Consider the following 21,021-nt stretch of genomic DNA (forward strand, 5'->3'; position numbering starts at 1 on the left):
CATTAGACAACATATATTCGTTAGAGAAAAAAAACTGTAACTTACGTACCATCTAGTGTTCCAAAAGAGATGAATTAATAAATAAAGGAATTTAGGGGAGTTTTGAGGGGACATATAGTTATTATACAATTTCAATCAATTTTAATAAAACATTCAAATATGTTGAGACTTGAGAGCACCTTAGCTTGAAAGAAAAAGAACAAATTGAATATGAGAATAGAGTAAATTTTTACAATTGGACTATGGAACAAGTTATTGATAGTAAATTGCACAAGAGGCGGCGTTACCTTTTTCATCTCATTGATTGATTAGAACGAATTTGTGGACAAGCTTGTCCACAAACATCAATTTTTCATTGGTCCAATCAATTTTTAGGCAGAAAAACACACTTTTCGGGGCAGCTAAATAGTTTTTTCAGGAAGCAAAACCACCAATCAGCACTTGATGTTTTTGTGGACAACAAACAGTTGCCTTTCCACAAATTTGTTCGGTTGATTGATTGACAAATGTGTATTTGATTCATTAATAATAGAATAGTGGTAGACAATTTTTTTAGTTTATTTATTTTATTTGATTAAAAAAATATCATAATCAACATTATTTCAGCATCACCTAAATTGATAATAATATCTCAAATGAAAAATAATAAAAACATACAAAATATCTTAACCTCGATCAATACGCCCCAAGTAACGTATCACTCTCACGTCTCAACAAGAAATTAAATAAAGTGGTCACCAAAGCAAGATTAGCCGTAAGTAAAAAAAATTAGCGAGATGACATATTTTGTTTTTCTTTGACATGTTTCATAGTAAAACAATGACCTAATAAACAACTTAGGGTTAGTTAGTGATGCCCCCTAGATTAGCCAATTAGGATTCTCTCTCTCTCTCTCTCCCCCACACACACACACACAAAACCTGGTCAATCCAAGTTGACTTTTTTTTTTTGTGTGTCTTGAAGTAGATCCTAATTTCCCATCTAGTGGGGAAAATCCTAATTAGCTCATCTAGTTGGGCGTATCTTAGTTAACCCAACAACTTATTGAGTCTTAGTTGAAAGAGAACTGTGAATTATGATCATTTTATGTATGGTCATTAGATATTTATTCAAGAGTGAAATTCAATTAAAGATGGAAACTAACCCTAGAATCTCTAATAATTACATAAACAATAAAAAAAAAAAAAAGAGAAAATGATCAATGCTTTTACTTTTAATCTTACTTCTTATTTATTAATTTATTTTAGGAAAATATTGACGGGCCTATAGTGATTCTTCTACCGCCATTAATTGATTCTGATTTATTTCTATTTTGTTTTCTTTCTTTCTTAAATGCCTTTTGTTATTTTTCACTTAATCTCTTAAACATTATTGAAGTAATATTGCTATACTAAAGTCTACACCCAAAACGATATAGATGCCAACTCTCGATGACATGCTCTCCATGATCCCCAATTTCATCTTTTAGCTTCTACTTAAAGACACTTTTAGGTAATTTATATTTTTTTTCCGTACTCACCACATTCACATATCACCATTTCACCTCTTCCCTAAGCAAATTGAGTTGATTGCAAGTTAAGTCATGTTCCATTAGACAACATATATTCGTTAGAGAAAAAGAACTGTAACTTACGTACCATCTAGTGTTCCAAAAGAGATGAATAAAGGAATAAAAAGGAATTTAGGAGTTTTGAGGGGACATATAGTTATTATACAATTTCAATCAATTTTAATAAAACATTCAAATATGTTGAGACTTGAGAGCATCTTAGCTTGAAAGAAAAATAACAAATCGAATATGAGAATAGAGTAAATTTTTACAATTGGACTATGGAACAAGTGATTGATAGTAAATTGCACAAGAGGTAATATGAGAATAGAGTAAATTTTTACAATTGGACTATGGAACAAGTGATTGATAGTAAATTGCACAAGAGGTGGCGTTACCTTTTTCATCTCATTGATTGATTAGAACGAATTTGTGGACAAGCTTGTCTACAAACATCAATTTTTAGGCAGAAAAACACACTTTTCGGGGCAGCTAAATAGTTTTTTCAGGAAGCAAAACCACCAATCAGCACTTGATGTTTTTGTGGACAACAAACAGTTGCCTTTCCACAAATTTGTTCGGTTGATTGATTGACAAATGTGTATTTGATTCATTAATAATAGAATAGTGGTAGACAATTTTTTTAGTTTATTTATTTTATTTGATTAAAAAAAATGTCATAATCAACATTATTTCAGCATCACCTAAATTGATAACAATATCTCAAATGAAAAATAATAAAAACACACAAAATATCTTAACCTCGATCAATACGCCCCAAGTAACGTATCACTCTCACGTCTCAACAAGAAATTAAATAAAGTGGTCACCAAAGCAAGATTAGCCGTAAGTAAGCCACTAAAATTTCTTATTGATCAAAATTTATAGAAGTTGTCGGTGGAAATTACTAAAATATCAAAAACAAACCCACCTTAAAAATTTTAAAAGGAAGACAAGACAGAGGTCATATACTCATATCATCATATGCATGAATCAAATAATTTCATAATCACAAAACGAGTACATGTTTCACATTAGCTTAGCTGGACCCAGTCACAATCCAGCCCAACCCGGCCCAGCTCACTTGATTCTCATTCTTCTATCATCTCAAAAACCATACAACAACAAACGTTTCTCTCTTCTCTTCTTCTTCAAAACTTCTCACATTTCAGCTTCTTCCTTAAAAAACCATAAACACATTCATAGGAATCTTTCTCTTTTCTATTCTTATCTATTCTTTCAACAACAACAACACAACAAGTGCTTTGTTCATGGTGAGTTTCTCTTCTTTTTTATATATTTTCATTCCTTGCCTTGTAACATAGACTCTTGTATTGGTTCATTCCTTCATTTGGCATCAAAGTTATTATCTTTCATCGTTTTTAAATGATGGTCATCTATTGTTTTCAATCATATTGTTCTCAAATTTGGTTTTCTGTTTTATAAATAGGCTGTAGATTCAAATTTTGTGAAGAGTACTTCGGGTTCTATTGTTCAAGAGAGTAGAAGGAAGGGAAGGATTTCCAGAATTGTGAGCCATGCATTAGTGGCTGAACCTTGTATTTCTTGTACTACATTTAACATTCTGGCTCCCATTTACAAAAGACTTGACAAGGAGGTAAAAAAAAAAAGAATGGTCATTTAGTTTTTGTTGAATTATCTGTGTATTTGGAACTTTGGATTGATGCATTGGTGTTTGATGTAAAAAAACAGAACCAAAGTTGTCGCGAGAGCGAGTATAAGGTGTATTGGTTAAGCAGGAATCAAAGCATATTGGATAGGTTGTTATACGATAGATCGTCCATTATATGCCTTCAGGTGAGACTTTGTATTCCTCGTGTTTTGTTGTTTATTTGTGTCTTTTATTGGCGTGTATAGTTTACGGTCTTTGGATGCTGAATTGGCTTTTTGTTGGTAGGAATTTTGGGTTGGAAATGAAGAGCTGGTTGACATTTATGAGAAAAGATTGGGGATGCTGGTTATATAAATTTCAAGCTTGCAAGGACGAACAATCGGGGAGATGGTATGGTCTTTCACCATTTCTAATTGGTTTGTATTGGTTGGCTATCATGTTGAAATTCTCTGTCAAAGTTGGAATACTCCATGTTGGAGCTTAATCAAGGATGTGGTACTGATTATTTTTTTTTTTATTACGTGAGCAAATTCATAAGGAGTTCAATTCAAAAATCGTGTCATCGTCAAAGTTAGGAGACTTGGTCTAATCACCTTGATAACATCTTTAAAACTTAGAAGACATGAAAACTTGACAAAGATGTTTTGTGTTTGATATTAATGTTTTGTTTACTAAACAAAGATGTATGCATACATTATCTTGGTGGAAAGAAGTCATTTTCAAGCTATATTACTTTCCTCCTACCTAAAATAGATACTATATCACTTGTTTGTGTTAGGTGAAGTATGTGACCAGAATGGCACTGCCAATCACCTCCCATGGTTTGGGTGGATAATTATTTCTAATATGCTTTGAAAGTTCATTAAATGGAGTAAAAGAAAGTCAGGACTTAAATAGTAATCTTCAAATCTAATGATAATACCCGTCTGTCTCTGTACTTACAACTCTTGCTACTGCTTCTTACCTGGAATTTTGGTGCAGTTGGATGTCCGACTTACCTTCACATGTACAATTTTAAAAGTTGAATGTGGCTGGGATCGAGCTATGCCAGACAAAGTTGATCTAGGATTCACTGATTCATGATCCACCATTATGCATTAAGGTTTTCATATGTGTATGCAGAGAAATTATATGTATTTTTGGTGTTGTTCAAAACACTAGATCTCTTTGAGGCCTCTCAAAACATTCTTTAGTCCATTATCTGACGAATATTGTTTGACGTTATCTTAGGACTTTGAAAACAGAAAGTCTGGTCTATTTATACCTAGCCACTGGGCTAGTAAGTACTTTTTTTTTATATATATGACTTCCACGAATAGAGTCTGTTGCTGGTTAGGTTCTCTAGAAAAGACCCAACCCGTTTAAATTTAATCTGCATACAGACACTTTTTGGGGATTCAAACCGAAATATGTGGTGAATTAGAAAGTCTTATATCTGTACATCCTCAAGCATTCCCATTCCACACACTACCCACTGTCAGTAATTCTTTGTACTATACGTTCTTCTTCAGTTTGTCAATAACAAAGAAAGGTACATGAAGATGAAGAGGAATATCAGTAAAAGTGTGACTGTTGATACGTCATTTTGTGTCTTTACCAAAGAATAAGAAAAATAGAAAAAAGGAAAGGATCTAGTTTACCATTGTTATTTAGTCCAAGCTTGTGCTGTAGTGTCTCCTCACTCCTTTTTTCTGAAGAAATATATCTTTTTTATTGCAGGTTTGCTTACTGCTGTACACAAGGATTACTTTCGGATTGTAGATTATAGAGATTTGCTCTTCAATGACTTTGGAGACCGCGTTGCCCAGATTTTACACGTGGAATCAGTCATACCGTTTTGGCAATGTTTGAATGGAGACGTTCAGCAAGAAATCCTCATTGTGAATACCCATTTGCTATTTCCTCATAACTCTAGCCTGTCTATTGTACGACTGCATCAGGTAGATAAACTTACCTTTATATATTATATTATTATTCTATCTCATTTGTTTTAGTTCCATTTTTCTTTCCCTAGTCAAGAAAGCAGAGTTCTTAGCTTAACGCCTACTATTTTGTGTAATAGGTATATAAAATTTTGCAATATGTGGAAACATATAAAAAAGAGAACAAGCTTAATTCCATGCCCACCATACTCTGCGGGTGAGTTTTTCATTTATACTTCTGCAGTTGCTGTCTTGTAGATATTGTGAAACAAAGGTGTCTAATATTTTCCCGTTACATGTTGTTCTGAAGTGACTTGAATGGGAGCAAGCGTGGGCACGTTTACAAGTTCCTTAGGTCGCAAGGATTTGTTTCATCATATGATACTGCACATCAGTACACTGACAGCGATGCAGATGCACACAAGGTCATTATATTCGGTTTCACATTTGTATGGTCGTTGAAGAACATCCCTTCATTTAGTCTCATGACCTATCAATTTGTATTTTAACTATTGTGGTTTCTTCTGACTACAGTGGGTTAGTCACCGCAATCATCGAGGAAACATCTGTGGTGTAGATTTTATATGGCTTCTAAATCCTACAAAGTACAAAAAACCGTTAAAGACAAGTTGGAGTGAAGCTGTGTTTAGTATCATTAAGGTAAGCAATTGGTTCTACATATATTGCACTTTCTTCGAACACGTTTATCAGTTATAGTTGATGTGTGTGTCAGGATGTTGCCTTTCCTACGATTCATTTGAATTGAGGTATGTCAACTATTAGAAAGTTGGCATATTGAAAAGGAAAAAGAGAAATAGCATTTATATAGTCTTAAAACATGCTATACCATTGTTAAAATGATCGTGTAGCCAACTTATTTGCTTATTTAATTGGCAATATGACATTGAAAGTTCTGACTCCTTCACTAGCAAAGGCTCTGTGAAATGAAAACCAGCTAGGGGAAATGTCAAGCACTTGTTCTTTTGCAATATTTGGTAGAAAGAGACACTTAGGCACACACACCTCTGGTCTCGGAAGGGTGCTTCTTCCCGTCCAGAGCATTCAAGACTTTTGATCTTTTTTCAAAAAAATTATTTTATTTTTATGTCTTCTATAGAGGTTTAGCTCAAAGCATGAATATCTGTAGTAGGCAGTGGATTTCCCATATTATTGGATTTGATTAGTTTCAGCCATCCTCAAATATTTACATTGTTCATTAGTTGGTCTTGGCTCCCTCAGCCGCCAGCACAAAGAAAAATGAAAATAAGTTAAGAGTCCATTCTTGATTCTTCTCCCCAGTCATACATTTTCTTCAATTATATATGGATCATAGCCATGCACCCTTGTGTGTCAAATTCAGAGATATCAATTGTATTTTTATTTTTAATCTTGACCCTTTTGGAAGTAGCAATCGACTGCACATTCAATTTTCTATTCCTCATCCTAAAGTTCTCTTCTCTCTTCTTTCAGTACCAACTTATTGAGGCTTCTCTGTTGGAAACTGATGCTTTTGCCTTTCTCAAGGCTGATAGCCCTGGCAGTATATTACCTTCTCAGGTTTCAGTGAAGCACTTCATCAGGTACTGTACATTCCACTATAGTGATTTACTTTATCGATTCCTATAAAAAAGTAACTCTAACATTACAAATTTACAGCTATGCTTGACTGGTCATCCTCATGGACTTAGTGCTGAAGAAACAAAGGACTTGTGGAATAAAGCCGACATAGATGGGAATGGTGTTGTGAATTACAAAAATTTCAAGTAACTTACTTTTAAATATCCTTCTTTTTTTTGGGTAACACTACACTACATGATGTTTTCTCCAATCATTTTACTGGTGAACTATCATTCAATTTCGAGTACAATATTCTTGTATGGTATACTGTACTCAATGAGTAATGAGCTGTATCTCCTTTATTTTCTGCTTAATGAATTAATCAGTGTTTGTTAGCCAAAAATAAAATAAAATAAAAATTACTGTAGGCAATAGGTAGAAGCTCTAAGCCTCTTGAAATGAAAATGTTTCAGTGGATGTGTTATGATTAGTGCACTTGAGCTAATTAGTTATGCACTTAGGCAACATGGTTAGTATTAATCGTAAAATACTGTAAACCTTAATGAACAAAGATTCCTTCCAGGATTTTTGTTTAGCTTTTATGCATTAAATGGAGCATGTAGTAGCTATATTTACTTATGTACTTTATGAATATGATTGTCAATCAAGTTGAATTTGGCATTGCAGAAGCGAATCTGGAATCCAGCAAGGTTTGAGCTGACAGAAAAAGGTTTTGAAGACGGAGGAGCTGAGGAGACAGAGGAGCACTCAGTTGGTTTTAATGTTAAGAATGCAGATCTTTTCCCCAGTGAAGTGGAGAAAGGAACTTGGCCTGAAGATTACTTATTATCTGATCATGCACGGCTGACAGTGGTGTTCTCACCTGCAAGGGTGCCATGTTCTCCTACAGTCTGCTAGTCAACACACAAGCACTCAGGAAAGGTCCTGATTTTGAAAACATAAAGAAAAAAAAAAGAGAAAAAGTAAAAGAACTAAAAAGAAGAAAAAACGATTTTGTAGTTCAAAGATAAATGTATTTACATAGGAAGATGATCCTCATTGTAAAAGCATGTGTAACACTTACCTCCCAGTATACTGTGTATATAGTACTAGGGTATGCCCGTGCCGTACGGCACTGATAGAGTCGCCTACTTGGCGCTTAACTCAGAAGCGACTGAACTTGAACACACCCCTCTCCCCCGTTTTGATTCTATTATACTGGCTATTGTTCTATTTATGGTCAAGAATGATTATTAGGCTGAGAAACTCGACATCACACTAACTTGAACCACCTGAAGGGTGATTTGGATAGAACCTCCCCATTATTTGATGATTTTCCAATGTTTTGGATCATGTTAAAAGGCTGCAAAGACAATTCTCATTCAATAAATCGGGTAGTGATTTGCACATATGTTCTAGACTCATTCATCTAAATGGACTTAAACATAGAAGAACATCAATTAAGCCAAATGAAATAAGAACAATATGAGAAACAAATACATAATCAGACTCCAACAAGTGGTTTGAATGAGGACATCAAAACAGTACCAAAAAGAGCACCCACAAAAGTACGCCAAGAACAAAAAAGTAGCAAAAAGTACAGATAACATTGTTGACAATCATAACTCTTCCAAAACCCCAAATCGTTAAGCCAATGTCAATGTCATTATCATAAATCCCAAGCCTTGAGGAAACTTCATCGAAGAAGTATGTAATTATCCTGCTTTAAATTAGTTAAATTGGTGAGTAGGGAAATACTATATATACTAAAGAGAAGAAGAAATTTACAATTTAGAAGTGAAACAATGAACGATTGTATTCACCTCTAGACTCTTTTCTAGTTTTGGAACAAGCAAATATGTAACATTCCCAAAACTCAAACAATTACAAACCTATGACACGTGGTTTTATAGTCAAATTTCGGCAAAGATCTCCTCTCAGATTTTTAACATTTCATAAATATAAACCCGCATAACCTGAAAATCACAATCATATATTTCTCATTGGTTAATCCATTTTACTTAACCATCTCGACAGATGCCGGCCAAATAACCCGCTTACAAAAAATGAGACCACTTCAACATTATGACTTAGTACACCAAAGTATTTGACCTAATGCGGATCATCAAAGCACCTCATTACAAAGTCATTACGAAAACACAAGTAAAATACATACATCGAGTCCCATAACTATCAAAAGGTCTACACCCATAACAAATGATATTTACAATGTATACATATACCATATTTTCTAAAATTTTCATTGGGGTAGTTCCATAAACGCGACTTTGTGTAACGCTAATAAATCAAAGAACAAACAATAGCCACCGAAATGCTACCTACACTAAAATACCTATAAAAGCAACAGAACCAAATCAAAGCTCAAATCAATCAAAATTAATACTTTTTGACAAACCCAAAACCAAAAAATAGAACCCTTAATAAATAAGCAAATAAATACCTGTAACAACACCAGAAGAAGCTCAGAGTAAACCTTTACATAGAAGAAAACAAATAATTCATCTCTGGCTAAACGATTTTAAAATGAATTGAATCTTTACATGGAAAATCAAAGAGATTGAGTTATAAGAGAAGAGATGTTACTGTTTCACTTGATTTGAGAATCGTGAGAGATCACTAAGTTATAGTGATTGGCCAAGGTCCCATCGTCCGCTCATGGATGAAAAAATTAAACAACACAATAAGTAGAGAGACCAGGGAAGGAAAAATGAAAAATGAAAAGGAACATACACGAGAATCGTGCCAGAGATCACTAAGTTTGAAGATATGAGAATTGAAATTTCTTCGTTCGAATAAATACCATATAAACAGACGTCACCATTTAGTAGGAATTGAAATAGATTTGTATAGAACTATAAATTCAAGTGTTGTAAGATCAAAAAAGAAAAATTAGGGGGAAAAATAACTAACCAAGGTTAAAAAAGTTCTTTAACTATCTTACGACAAAATGTAATTACACACCAACTTCATAAAACCTACATAATTTGAACGAAACAAATTAACCAAGTAAGAGCAAATACAAATGTATCAATTTGATGACTATAAATTCAATGAGAAACTACTCAACACGGACTATAAATGAAAAGAACTTACGGATTATAGTAAGACTTACGGGTAAACAAAGTTTGGGGTGTGACTTTCTCTAATTTGGAGGAGGAGAATAATCGATTAATGAGAAGAAGTGCACCTTGATAGTCGCGACATATAATTGACCGTGGCTGAAAACTTGGTCACGAAGGTCAATCCCCACATCTTCACCGATTGTCCTTGTGACTTATTTATAGTCATTGCATAAGCAACACGCCGCAGAAAACCGTCTTCTTGTCATATGAAAAGGAAAATCGAAGACGATGGTGACAAAGATATTCTTGGAATAAATGCATGATTACCCGCTTTTTCACCAAAAATTCTTGTGAAAAGAACGTGAGGGTCGACGGTGGACCACCATCAATCGGGTTCCATTGCATAATCCATCTTTGGGAGCAATATTTCGCAACAACATTATAGGACAACCGACTTTTAGGTTGAGACGAAACGGGTGGTAGACAATTTGGATCAAGTGAGTTTAGGTACTCATTTGGGTATTGATTAATATTGGTTGGATTCGTTGCATCCTCGTCACCATCTTGTCTGCAGCTAGAAAGAGAGTACTTTCCCCCAGGAACATATTTAAAAGCTGCTGCATTAATATCATTGACATCATCATTGCGTCTGGATAGAATTGTCGTATTTCGGTTAAATATTCTCGTGTAACCGTGGTAGGTTGATTTAGCCGAGGATATGTAGTAGAAATGAGATCCTCGAAGATTTGCACATCGATGAATTGTTGATGGTAGTTCAACCTGTCTCGCTTGGGTCACTTCCTATCTAATTAACCAGAAAATAGTAATGAATATTAGTACGAATAAAAATAGTACAAAGAATGATGCAAATGAATATCAATATTAAGCAAAATAGTACAAAGAAAAATACACGTTTGGTACCTCCATTAAGAAATTTGCGAGCGCTTGATATTTGCAGAGTTTCCATTTTCCAATCGCATGTTTTGGGCAAGAGTTAGAACATGAATGTGACTCGGAGGAAGGAAGACCGCAGGAAGCACACAATCGTGCTCGAACCCCTTTGGGTATAACCGGAAGGCATTGTGAAGTCACCACCAAGTACAACCTATTATTCCACCAAAAGGTTTATTATTGTCGCGAGTATCCTTAGTGTCGCGATCAATCGCCTCCACACAAAACTTATTTTGCATTGGGACTTCATCCCAAATAATAAGTTTAGCTTCCACTGAATAATTCGGCATGCATTGAATTCTTACTAAACCCACAAACACGAGGTATCAAGAATATCTAGTGGGATCACGAAAGTCGAGTGAAGCGATCGACCACCAGCCAATAGTAATGAAGCTATTCGGATGAAGCGACCATAATAACAATATGCCCCTCAAAGACGACCGTAGCGGCGATTGTGTTGTAAACAAAAGTTTTGCCTGTTCCTGCCGCTCCATTCAAAAGAAGAGTTTCCCTAAATTTTGGGAAACGGAATCTATCAACATGTTGATATGAAAAGTTGCTCTGCATTTAGGAGAACCACGTTGCCATGTGCTTTTGCATTTTGAGGATCAAACTGAAATTGTCGCTGGTCCCATATGAGTCGGTTTGCAACAACTAAGTTCCATCTTGTAGTTAACAAAGGCAACGCATTAGCATTAGAGGGAAATTAGCCGATGATTTACGACTCTATCAAAATCTCATTTAAGAGAAATAAACCATAATCTTGCACTTCAGCAGGGGTAGGTTCTGGAATGTTGAACATTGTGTGAAGCTTATGTGGAAGGTCATCACATATATTTTCCCAAAAATCATTCCACAATGTTTGGGGTTGCAAAGGATTGCACTCTGCGAGAATAACACAAAATAGTCGGCGAAGATGATATCCAGTCTGCATGATTGAAGCTTCCTGTAGACATTGCACCCATTCGCTGTCATCTTCCAGAAGTCCACGTGCAACACATGCATCTTTAAAAGTTGGAAGTGGAGGACCATTATCAATCCTTTTCAGATCATCAAATGATTGAGGTCCTTTTAAAACGGTTAGAAGTAAGCGCAAGTAAAATCGCTCACCGGAGTTAGGAATTTGGCGAAATACATTCTACCAATAGCAAATTTTTCCCTCGTATCCTTCTTGTCCAAGTCTGAGATTGTTTGTTCCAGACATAGTATTCGGGGAACTCTTGATAAGTGAGGCTTCTTGCTCTTAAATCTGATGCACAACAATCAAAGAAGGCAGTCAAAGTTGACTTTTGGTGCTCCGCCCTTGATAGTATATCATGTATTGGTTCATCAGCTTTATAAACTACGCGGTGCATTCCAGGGAGATGAAGTGCCAAGCGCACAACTGTGGGAATCTCCTCATGAAGATGAAAACTTAATAATCTCCAAACTGCTTCCGGTGGGCCAATGTATCTCGCATCCAAGTATTGTTGGATCTCATCCAACTCATTCAACACTATTGTTGTCATGTCATGCCCTTTAAATATATACTTATGAATGTATTTAACACAACGGATCCCAGCACAAACTTCGACATTAATATGGCAGTTGAACATCTTAGAAAGATAAGGATTATAAGGAACAACATCCCTGTTATCAACTGTATGCCCCCTCACAATATATGATCTACCATTGTCACGACGACGGTAGATAGGATATCCATCTTTATCCATGGTGGTAGCATCTGCAAAAGTCCGGGGATAGTGATGCTTGCATCTACCATTTACCATGCATGGAGAGTTAGGATTATTTAGTCCACATGGACCATGAACCATACATGTGAGGACAGTCCGAAATAACTTCGGTTCGGTTTACGGATCGAAACTCGCACATACAATCGCGATCAACTTGAGCGCGGTATCACGGATCTTGTCGAATGTCGGAGATATATAAGTGCATGCATATGGGGCAACCCGCGTTTCGGAACTCAATGGTGTAGACATGTGCAACGGCGATTACCAAGCACACCTTTCTTTTAATTTCATTCATCAAGGCCCTTCGCTTTAGTTCAAAGACCGCGGGCCCGACCTCTGGTCGATGAGTTGCGGTTTGGTGCTTTCGGACAATGCCTCAACAACCGTCCCCAGTCGCGGATTTGCGGTCATTGTGAGAAATATATCGGGATGCTTATTGTAACGCAGGATGACCATTGAATCCTGAAAATTTCGAACATGTTGCCTAGGTCTGCCGACCAAGATCTTTGGTAAGACCACTCGTCTTCCAATCTGGTTTGGGTCGAAAGCTTCAATTGTAACATCGATGATACCTTGATAAAGTTCATTTCGAAGCTTGTCTTCTTGAGCCTATAATATCTCATTTTGTTCTCGTTTCGATCCACGCCCATCCATCCACCGAAACTCTTGAAATAGTTTGTGCCAGCGTAAGATTGCGGGAATATTCTCCGTATGCAAATATCCGATAAGAGTAGAAATCCATCTGTGTCAATCGGTCATTAGTATTTGAACGCCTCATATCAGGTGACCACCCAAGCTCTCCATAAGGAAACATTAGCACATAATGCAAAGGCAAGTAAGCTGGATGACATTCACTGATCTGCATGAATTCTTGCCCTCCTTTAAGATATATCACAATATCCCTCATATTATCCCGCTCGCTGCCATCCCCAGGTAAAATGACAGCAATCTCATCTGCGGTTGGCAAGTTATAACGACGTCTGTCTCTAGTAGCATTGTAATGCAAATAAGCAGGTACATTGAAGTTCTCACCATGTTGAAGAGAGGCAGATCTAAGAACATCATATGCATGGCGAAAAGTAGCGAGAAAGCAATTATCTTTGGAGCATAGTTGCATGAATTATCTTGGAACATCGTGTTCAAACGGGGATTCTGGTTGGCGATATCCAATGCGAAGACTGGGATCATATATGTAAAAGCCGAGAGTAAGTTGGCTGCCGCCCGATTAATCGAATTAGAGATCCAGTTCTATGGCGACGAATCCCATGTATAGTAAAAGGCCTTGGACCTCGTCCAATAAAGACACGCTCATTTCCTCCAAGGCTCGTAAATCACGAAAGCTTGGTTGTATTGTCTCATGTACTTCGAAATGACTTTGACTTGCGATCATTTCCATCATATAAAGCTTTAAAATGGAGGTAATGGCGTAGTGGAGGCAATTTGACTTTCCCTTGCAAACAACAAGTCCCGAATCGAGGACGTGATAATGATGAATCTTTTAGTCGTTCATCCATCCAATGGAGTGCATTACAAAATGGACACTGAACATCCATTCTCCCCAAGGAGTGTCTTCCTTGTTCAATCGGGGCGGTTAGAAACAATATTGTCAACTTCGTCTTCATCATCACTTATGTCGGCATTATTAGCGAGAAATTGGGCCGGTCAAAATCATTATGGTGAAACTCCTCACAATATTGTGCAGGATCCCCAAATGGTTGTTGTCTGCAAGATAAATAATTGTATATATTTTGACAAAGGTGCTATTTTATTGGTATTCCAATTTCAATAAGTGTGAAGAAGTATACCGCAAATTTCGGTTAGTTGATGATGATGTAGAAGCTGCATTTGTCGAATGTGATGTTGGATGGACAAAGGATGAGGTAGAAAACCTACGATTCGCAGCGTCTTTGCCAAGAAACTTGTGATGTTAGGTCGGATCTTATGGTTTTCTTTGAAACTATAAACCAAACCACAAAGAACCAAGAGAAAGATGTAATAAACCACGTACTAACCTTGCATTTTGGTGAGATGGTGTTGGTACAAAGTTCTCATTGGTTGAATGTGGAATTGCATGAGGAGGTAATCATACGGAAGGAAGAGATACATGTACTACAATGAAACTTGCACAGGTGAGTTATATATAGATTTTGATTAAAGAAAATCGCTAAGTGAAGTACTCACGTGTTGTTTTGATCCGATGAATCAGCATGGGCACTTGATGTGACACGTTCTTCGGGGAGCGTAAATAGCCTTACAGGATTAAGGAATGATAGAGATTTCCGAAGAGACTCTGAAGAAGAAAGACGTCGGTATGGTGTTGCATGAGGTGTAACTGGACTATTATGTGTTTGATGCTTATCAGCTTGAAGTGGAGTTTGTGGAAGTGAATGAGAGTCATTCAATGTTGAACTCATCAGTTGGTGGTCAATGACATGATGGGTGACTACTTGTGCACTTTGGATGGTGAAGTTTGTGCTGCCAATTAGGTTAGTGCTCCTTTCTCTTTCCCTTCGAGCACGTTGTCCTAGTATTCTATTTGTTATCTGCACCTAATTATAAGTATAATCAACCGAATAGATTGGGAGAAAGAGGAATGCATGGATGATAGCAAAGATGGTAGTTAGTATTAAAATTAGAAAACGTGAAATGTAAAGATGGATGACCACATGCAACACAGTTGGTGGGTAAATATTATACATATAAGCAGGCATTAAATGGAAGTTATTAAATAGCGATGAATTTACTACAATTATAGTGTACAAAACACCTTTTGACAATGCATGAGCAATTATAGTATTATTTTAATTAAAGCTTTTCTTACATGAGAACCGGATGGCGGGAGAAGTGCTTGATGCTTGTCAGCTTGAAGTGGAGTTTGTGGAAGTGAAGGAGAGCCATTCAATGTTGAACCCATCAGTTGGTGGTCAATGACATGACAGTTGCCAATTAGTTTAGTGCTCCTTTCTCTTTCCCTTCGAAAGCACTTTGTCCCTAGCATTCTATTTGTTATCCGCACCTAATTATAAGTATAATCAAGCCGAATAGTAAAGATATGAATGCATAGATAATAGCAAATATGGCAGTTAGTATTAAAATTAGAAAACGTGAAATGTAAAGATATGAATAAAGTAGTCAAGGATAATAAGTGATCGAAGACCCAAAAATTAATAAAAGCAAATTGTAAATGAATAGATGGATGACCACATGCAACACAGTTAGTGGGTAAATATTATACATTTATACATATAAGCTAGCATTAAATGGCAGTGAATTTACTACGATTATAGTGTACAAAAACACCTTTTGGATAATGCATGAGCAATTATAGTATTACATTTTAATTAAAGTTCATCTTACATGAGAATCGGATGGCGGGAGATGAGATAGAGGAACACTATCTGATGGGCGCTGCACATTTATAAAGCAAAAGAAAAAATAAGACAATGCAATATATATATAAATTGGTGTAGAAAAATAATTCAAGTAGGGAAATGAGATTCATAAAGTCGATATATTAAATGGCGTTGAAACACCTTATGGACCACGATACATCGCCATTACATTTTTTTTTTTAACCGATGGCGGAGATTAGATAGAGGACATTTATAAAACAAAAGAATAAATAAGGCAATGCAAGAGAGAAATACACGGAAGCCAAGAGGTTGAAGATTGAGCTATATCTTGGGGAACAAAGACATGTTTGTTTTGGTTTGAAGGTTCCTTAAAGGAGTCCATAGGGCATTTTCCTTTGTCAAGAATTGGTCGTAGGAAGCTATAAATATTTGAAAGAGAGTTCAAAAATGTGATGTAAAACCAATAAGAGGGTAACTCAAAGTATGTTAATAGAAGTTATCAATACACGGGGCGAAAGGTGTCGTTGAGGAGTAGGTGGTCAAGGTAGAGTCCATCTTGAACTGGAACATAAATATTGTTTTTTCTTGTTCAAGGATCCTTATAAGGGTCTATTGGACGTTTGCCCTTATCTATGGGATCTGTAGAAAACAAATAGAAATAGATACTCAATAAAACCTACGTAAAACAAACATAAAAAGATAGGTGGGGATAACATACCATTGAAAGTCGAATCTACAATGAAAAAGGGTGCCTAAAAAAAAGACAAAGCAGTAGTGATTATTTTGCATGTAAAGGTAGTAGTACTTAGGCGTAAACACAGATAAAAATTAGGTGGCAATAAATAAAACAAAAGGGATTTAAAAAAGTAGAGGGTAGCTGACGGTAGTAAACCACGAGCAGTGATTATTTCACATGTAAAGGTAGTAGTAGGGTTTCGCATGTAAACACAGATAAAAATTAGGTGGCAGTAAATAAACAAAAGGGATTAAAAAAATTAGACGGTAGTAAACCACGCCGAAATTTTAAAAAAAAAAAACAAATGAGAAATAAAAATCAGACGATTTAGTTACATGCTTTAATTTTAACCAAAAGGGAGAGGTAAGACTTGGCACTTAATTCATTTGGGTGAACTCCCACTTCTCTTGAAGTAATTTACAGTATGGAATTGTGAACCTCCAGAGCATGACAAACAGATGATCCTTCTTGCGACTATCCATATTCTCTCTTATTTATTTTGTGAAACAATGACAGAGGAAGCTGATTATGTTGTAGTACCTAGTACCCAATATCCCTTAGTATATTTTCTTATCAATTCTATAAGTCCTGACCAACTAATTAATTGCGTAATTGTTTACTTGCGACTTAACACAGTCTTCATTTCTTCGAATATCCATCACAACAGGTAGCAGCCTACTACCCACCGAAAGTACTCCTGCCCTTCCAAATATCTATCTAATGGCTTCAACACACTGCTCTCGAGTCTCAAACTGTCAGGGCCTTTTTACTGTCTCTCGAGTCTCAAACTGTCCTTCTGGGTTGGAGTGAGAGCTGCAACTTTGGATTGATCAGCAGGCTTAACATCCCTAAATTATGATCTAAATCTGCTCCACTCAACAATCTCAGTTAGCGTCTGTGCGAACAATCGTTGATCTAAATCTTTTCCACTCAACAATCTCGGATAGCTGCTGGGTGCCAAACGACACATTTATACCATTGATCCACATATTTTCCACTAAACCTTGGATATCGAGGTTAAATTAACCATTCATCCTTGTAACCCGCTTACAATAAATCTAAGTGGACTACTTAGAACAACAAGATATAGGATATGAAACTGAATTTTAATATTGAAAAGATCCAAACCAGAAAAATCAAATTGCAGAGTAAAATTCAGGAAGATAAAGACTTTTATTGAACAATTGCTGTTATATATACCGTCAAAATACTACACCTATTAGTGTTCTAGAAAACGGCCTATTAGTGTTATTATTAAAACGGCCTATTTATGTGTCTGAACATTCTTGGATTGCTGTTTTAGTGTTATAGGATTAAGTTATTTAATTACATTCTTGGATTGCTGTTATATATACCGCCAAAATACTACACCTATCTTCCTGAATATTAATGTGTCTTATTATTAATTAATGTGTGGAACATTGTTTTAAAACGGCCTATCAATGTCTGAACATTAAAACGGCCTATCAATGGTATAAATGTCTATAACAGAAGCTATTAACACCTTGGCTCCAATGTCTGAACGTTGATAACATAAGCTATTAAAACGGCCTATCAAGATATTAATGTGTCTAACATTGCTTTTGAACTTCAACACACTTGATAACAGAAGCAACAGATGACCACCACTTAAGCAAATAAAATGTTAGAATCATCGAAAAGATATATCCCATCTTAAAAATTATATATATTCCCTGTGTGTAAACAAAGATATATATATATCTTTGTGCTTTATATATCCCATCTTAAAAATTATTTTCCCTGCTAATTGGAGAAAACAGTGAACCTTTCAGTGGGGAATATTTATCTTTATTGGCAAGTGATGGAGCCATTTAGTAGATTACCTAGATTGTCACTAAGTGATGGAAATATTGCAAAGGTAAGTTCAGCAGACCTTGCTAATCAAGTAAGGGAAGAAATGATTATATTCACTCCCATTTACTCTGTATATGTTTTTTTTTTTGTTATGATGGCTGATTCTCTGATAGACAATGACCTTCCTTGATCCAACTATAGAAGCCATGTTGCAACTGATCCAAGTGTTTCGACTAACAACTCACTATTTCTAATGAAGTCTCCAAATGTTGGGAGTTATCCACATTTTGATTTCCTCAAAATGCCAAATGGACTCACCATCATTTGATACTATCTTTGTCATAATAAGTCTAGAAGTCAAGAATTCTCATAGTAGCCTTCTCATAGTTTCTGGCTACTTGACTGGAAAACCGTTTGAGTACTCTTCCACCAAGTCTAATCCTCATTTCTCTCTTTTCTTATTCCTACGCACGTTCCCTCCTTTATATTTCTTTACTATATTCAAAAGCAAGAAAACATCATCCTCTTTTTCAAAAGCTTCCCCCCTTCTCTTTCCTTTTCATAATACCAAGCACCCTCTCCATGCTTTCTCACTACCTCTTCACACTTCACTCCTTGTTAAGTTGTTTCAGCTTTCATGCTGTGTCTTTCTGATGGGGAAAGCTTTGTTTCAGCCAGTTTTTCCAGTTATACTAACACTTCTTTTCATGCTGCTATCTCCTTATGATGTTGTTGCTATTGAACCAAGTGCTAGAACTGATGGGGAGGCTTTAATACTGTTTAAAAAGATGATTCAAAGAGATCCCAGTGGAGTTTTGTCAACATGGGAGCTAAAGAATGATCCCTGCACTTGGAATGGGGTTTCTTGTAATCTTGGAAGAGTAACACAGCTTGATCTTAGCAACTCCAATCTCGCTGGTACTATTACTTTCCATCCATTTACATCACTTGACTCACTATCAGTACTTAAACTATCCTCGAACTCATTTACTTTAAATTCATCATCTTCATTGTTACAACTTCCATTTGGAATTGAACAGCTTGATCTATCTTTCACAAGAATGGCTGGTACGATTCCAAGTAGTTTTTTCTCCAAGTACTCAAATCTTGTTTACGTCAATCAGAGTTCTCCTGGTTCATGTCTACAATGTCTAGATTGTCAATCCGGTAAGAAGCTACAGTATGTCTGTTGTACTACTATATCTTCTCATAGATAAACAAAAATTATCTTTTTTAGAGTTACTAATAAAAATTAGTGGATTTCAAACGCCTCAAATTCAAGGGTATAAATTTCAAGAAATTAGCAATCATTCAATCTAGGGGTTCGATCAATCCACATAATTTGAGGCGTGTTTTTTCTGACATCAGTAAGAGAGTTCGATCAATCCACATAATTTGTCGGTTGAAGGCTTGGAGAAATCAACAACAATTGGGAAAATAATTGGGGGTGCAAAAAAAAGCAAATAAAAAAGAAAACAAGTCGTGCATCTGAAAATTATGTGTTGACGTGAACATACACAAACCTTCATATTATAATCTAACGTAAGACTTAGATTTCAGCATCTCCTCTTCATATTCAACGTGGTTTTTCTTTGTAAGTTTGAAACTTTCATGAACAAAAGATACACACATTTTTTGCAGTTTTTAAGTCTTGATTGAAAACTACTAATCCAAAAGATAATTGGTCTTCCACTGATGTACATGTGGGTTTATTTAATTTCATAACATTTCTAGATCAATCATCACATGTGTTTCCAAACAGCTTGATATGGAAGTGGGAAAAAAACAGCTTGAAAAAAACAGATTAAATATCGTACAAACCTCAACAAATCACTGATAACCACGTCCAAACAGCTTGATATAGAAGTGGGAAAAAAATCGTCTTGAATTGAAAAATAGTGTGGAAAAAGGGGTACATTGCGAAAATGGGAAGATGTTTTAGCATTTCTTTTGAAGCAAAGTAGTGCTAAAGATCACAGAACATCATATAATATACAAATGAACAACTAAATCTGGTGTATCTCAGATCTAAACATCTGCAAGTAAGGTCTTCGTTACTCACCAGGGGGTTGTGGTTGTTGTGGAAAGAAAAGCACAGTGAGGCGTGGATACCGTGCTCACCGCGAAGTTCTTCGAACCGAGGTGTATACCGCTGGTTCTCGACAAGATGAGAAAATGGGTGGGAGTGATGGGGTTAGAGGCGGATATTGGAAGGAAATGATTATTTTTTTTTTTTTACCTAAATTAGAGAAGAAGAGATATCATAGAGCTGCTATTAGCTTAAAAATCAAAGACACTACCTAGATGAATTTGAAAGTCTTGAAGTATAAAACTTAAAAAAATTACAATTCTGACCATTAGATGGAGGCCCCACACCACCATTGTTTTTATTAGATAGATATTGTAGGTCACACATTAAATAGGTTCGAAATGGCCAACTTACTCATGGGCGTCATGGCAGGTGTACGGGAATATATTGTAACTACCATAATTCAATACCTCCAATCCTAGATGTCCCTGAAGGTGTAGAGGCAACTGCCTTGGGCAGGTAACACATAAGATGACTAGACAACTTCAAGTGGTTGTAAACTACAAAGCATAGTGAAGTTAGGAGGCCATCATTGAGTTGTTAAATGATTGCCACAAGATATATCGCATCAGAGGTAAAGTACTTGCAGTTTTTTGTTGG

At 35.9% G+C, this 21,021-nt stretch overlaps 3 protein-coding genes across 3 annotated transcripts; 1 reads left to right on the plus strand and 2 right to left on the minus strand.

Annotated features, from left to right (window-relative positions):
• The first annotated feature begins 2,682 nt into the window (after positions 1-2,682).
• On the plus strand, positions 2,683-7,663 carry LOC147472910 (putative calcium-binding protein At1g02270). The gene is given in 13 exon segments (XM_086588053.1): positions 2,683-2,823; positions 3,000-3,167; positions 3,263-3,367; positions 3,468-3,513; positions 3,516-3,572; positions 4,902-5,122; positions 5,245-5,321; positions 5,415-5,529; positions 5,639-5,764; positions 6,575-6,644; positions 6,647-6,684; positions 6,761-6,867; positions 7,318-7,663. Coding segments are annotated over 13 exon segments (1,395 nt in total). The 5' UTR covers positions 2,683-2,820; the 3' UTR covers positions 7,580-7,663.
• A 4,147-nt stretch (positions 7,664-11,810) lies between these two features.
• LOC147472911 (uncharacterized) lies at positions 11,811-12,407 on the minus strand. Its single transcript, XM_086588054.1, has one exon. The coding sequence runs from the start codon at positions 12,405-12,407 to the stop codon at positions 11,811-11,813; it is 597 nt and encodes a 198-aa protein (XP_086444180.1).
• Positions 12,408-13,047: 640 nt separating this feature from the next.
• LOC147472912 (uncharacterized) lies at positions 13,048-13,545 on the minus strand. The gene has a single exon (XM_086588055.1). It carries the CDS (start codon positions 13,543-13,545, stop codon positions 13,048-13,050), a length of 498 nt encoding a protein of 165 aa, XP_086444181.1.
• Positions 13,546-21,021: the final 7,476 nt, after the last annotated feature.

Source organism: Coptis chinensis, unplaced genomic scaffold, assembly GCF_015680905.1.
Source record: "Coptis chinensis isolate HL-2020 unplaced genomic scaffold, ASM1568090v1 utg6399_pilon_pilon, whole genome shotgun sequence".
NCBI lineage: Eukaryota > Viridiplantae > Streptophyta > Magnoliopsida > Ranunculales > Ranunculaceae > Coptis > Coptis chinensis.

What these genes read in the sequence shown, in the direction of transcription:
- LOC147472911 (XM_086588054.1), bottom strand. Translation starts at nt 12,407, where the DNA reads ATGGATAAAGATGGATATCCTATCTACCGTCGTCGTGACAATGGTAGA.
- LOC147472912 (XM_086588055.1), bottom strand. Translation starts at nt 13,545, where the DNA reads ATGCAACTATGCTCCAAAGATAATTGCTTTCTCGCTACTTTTCGCCAT.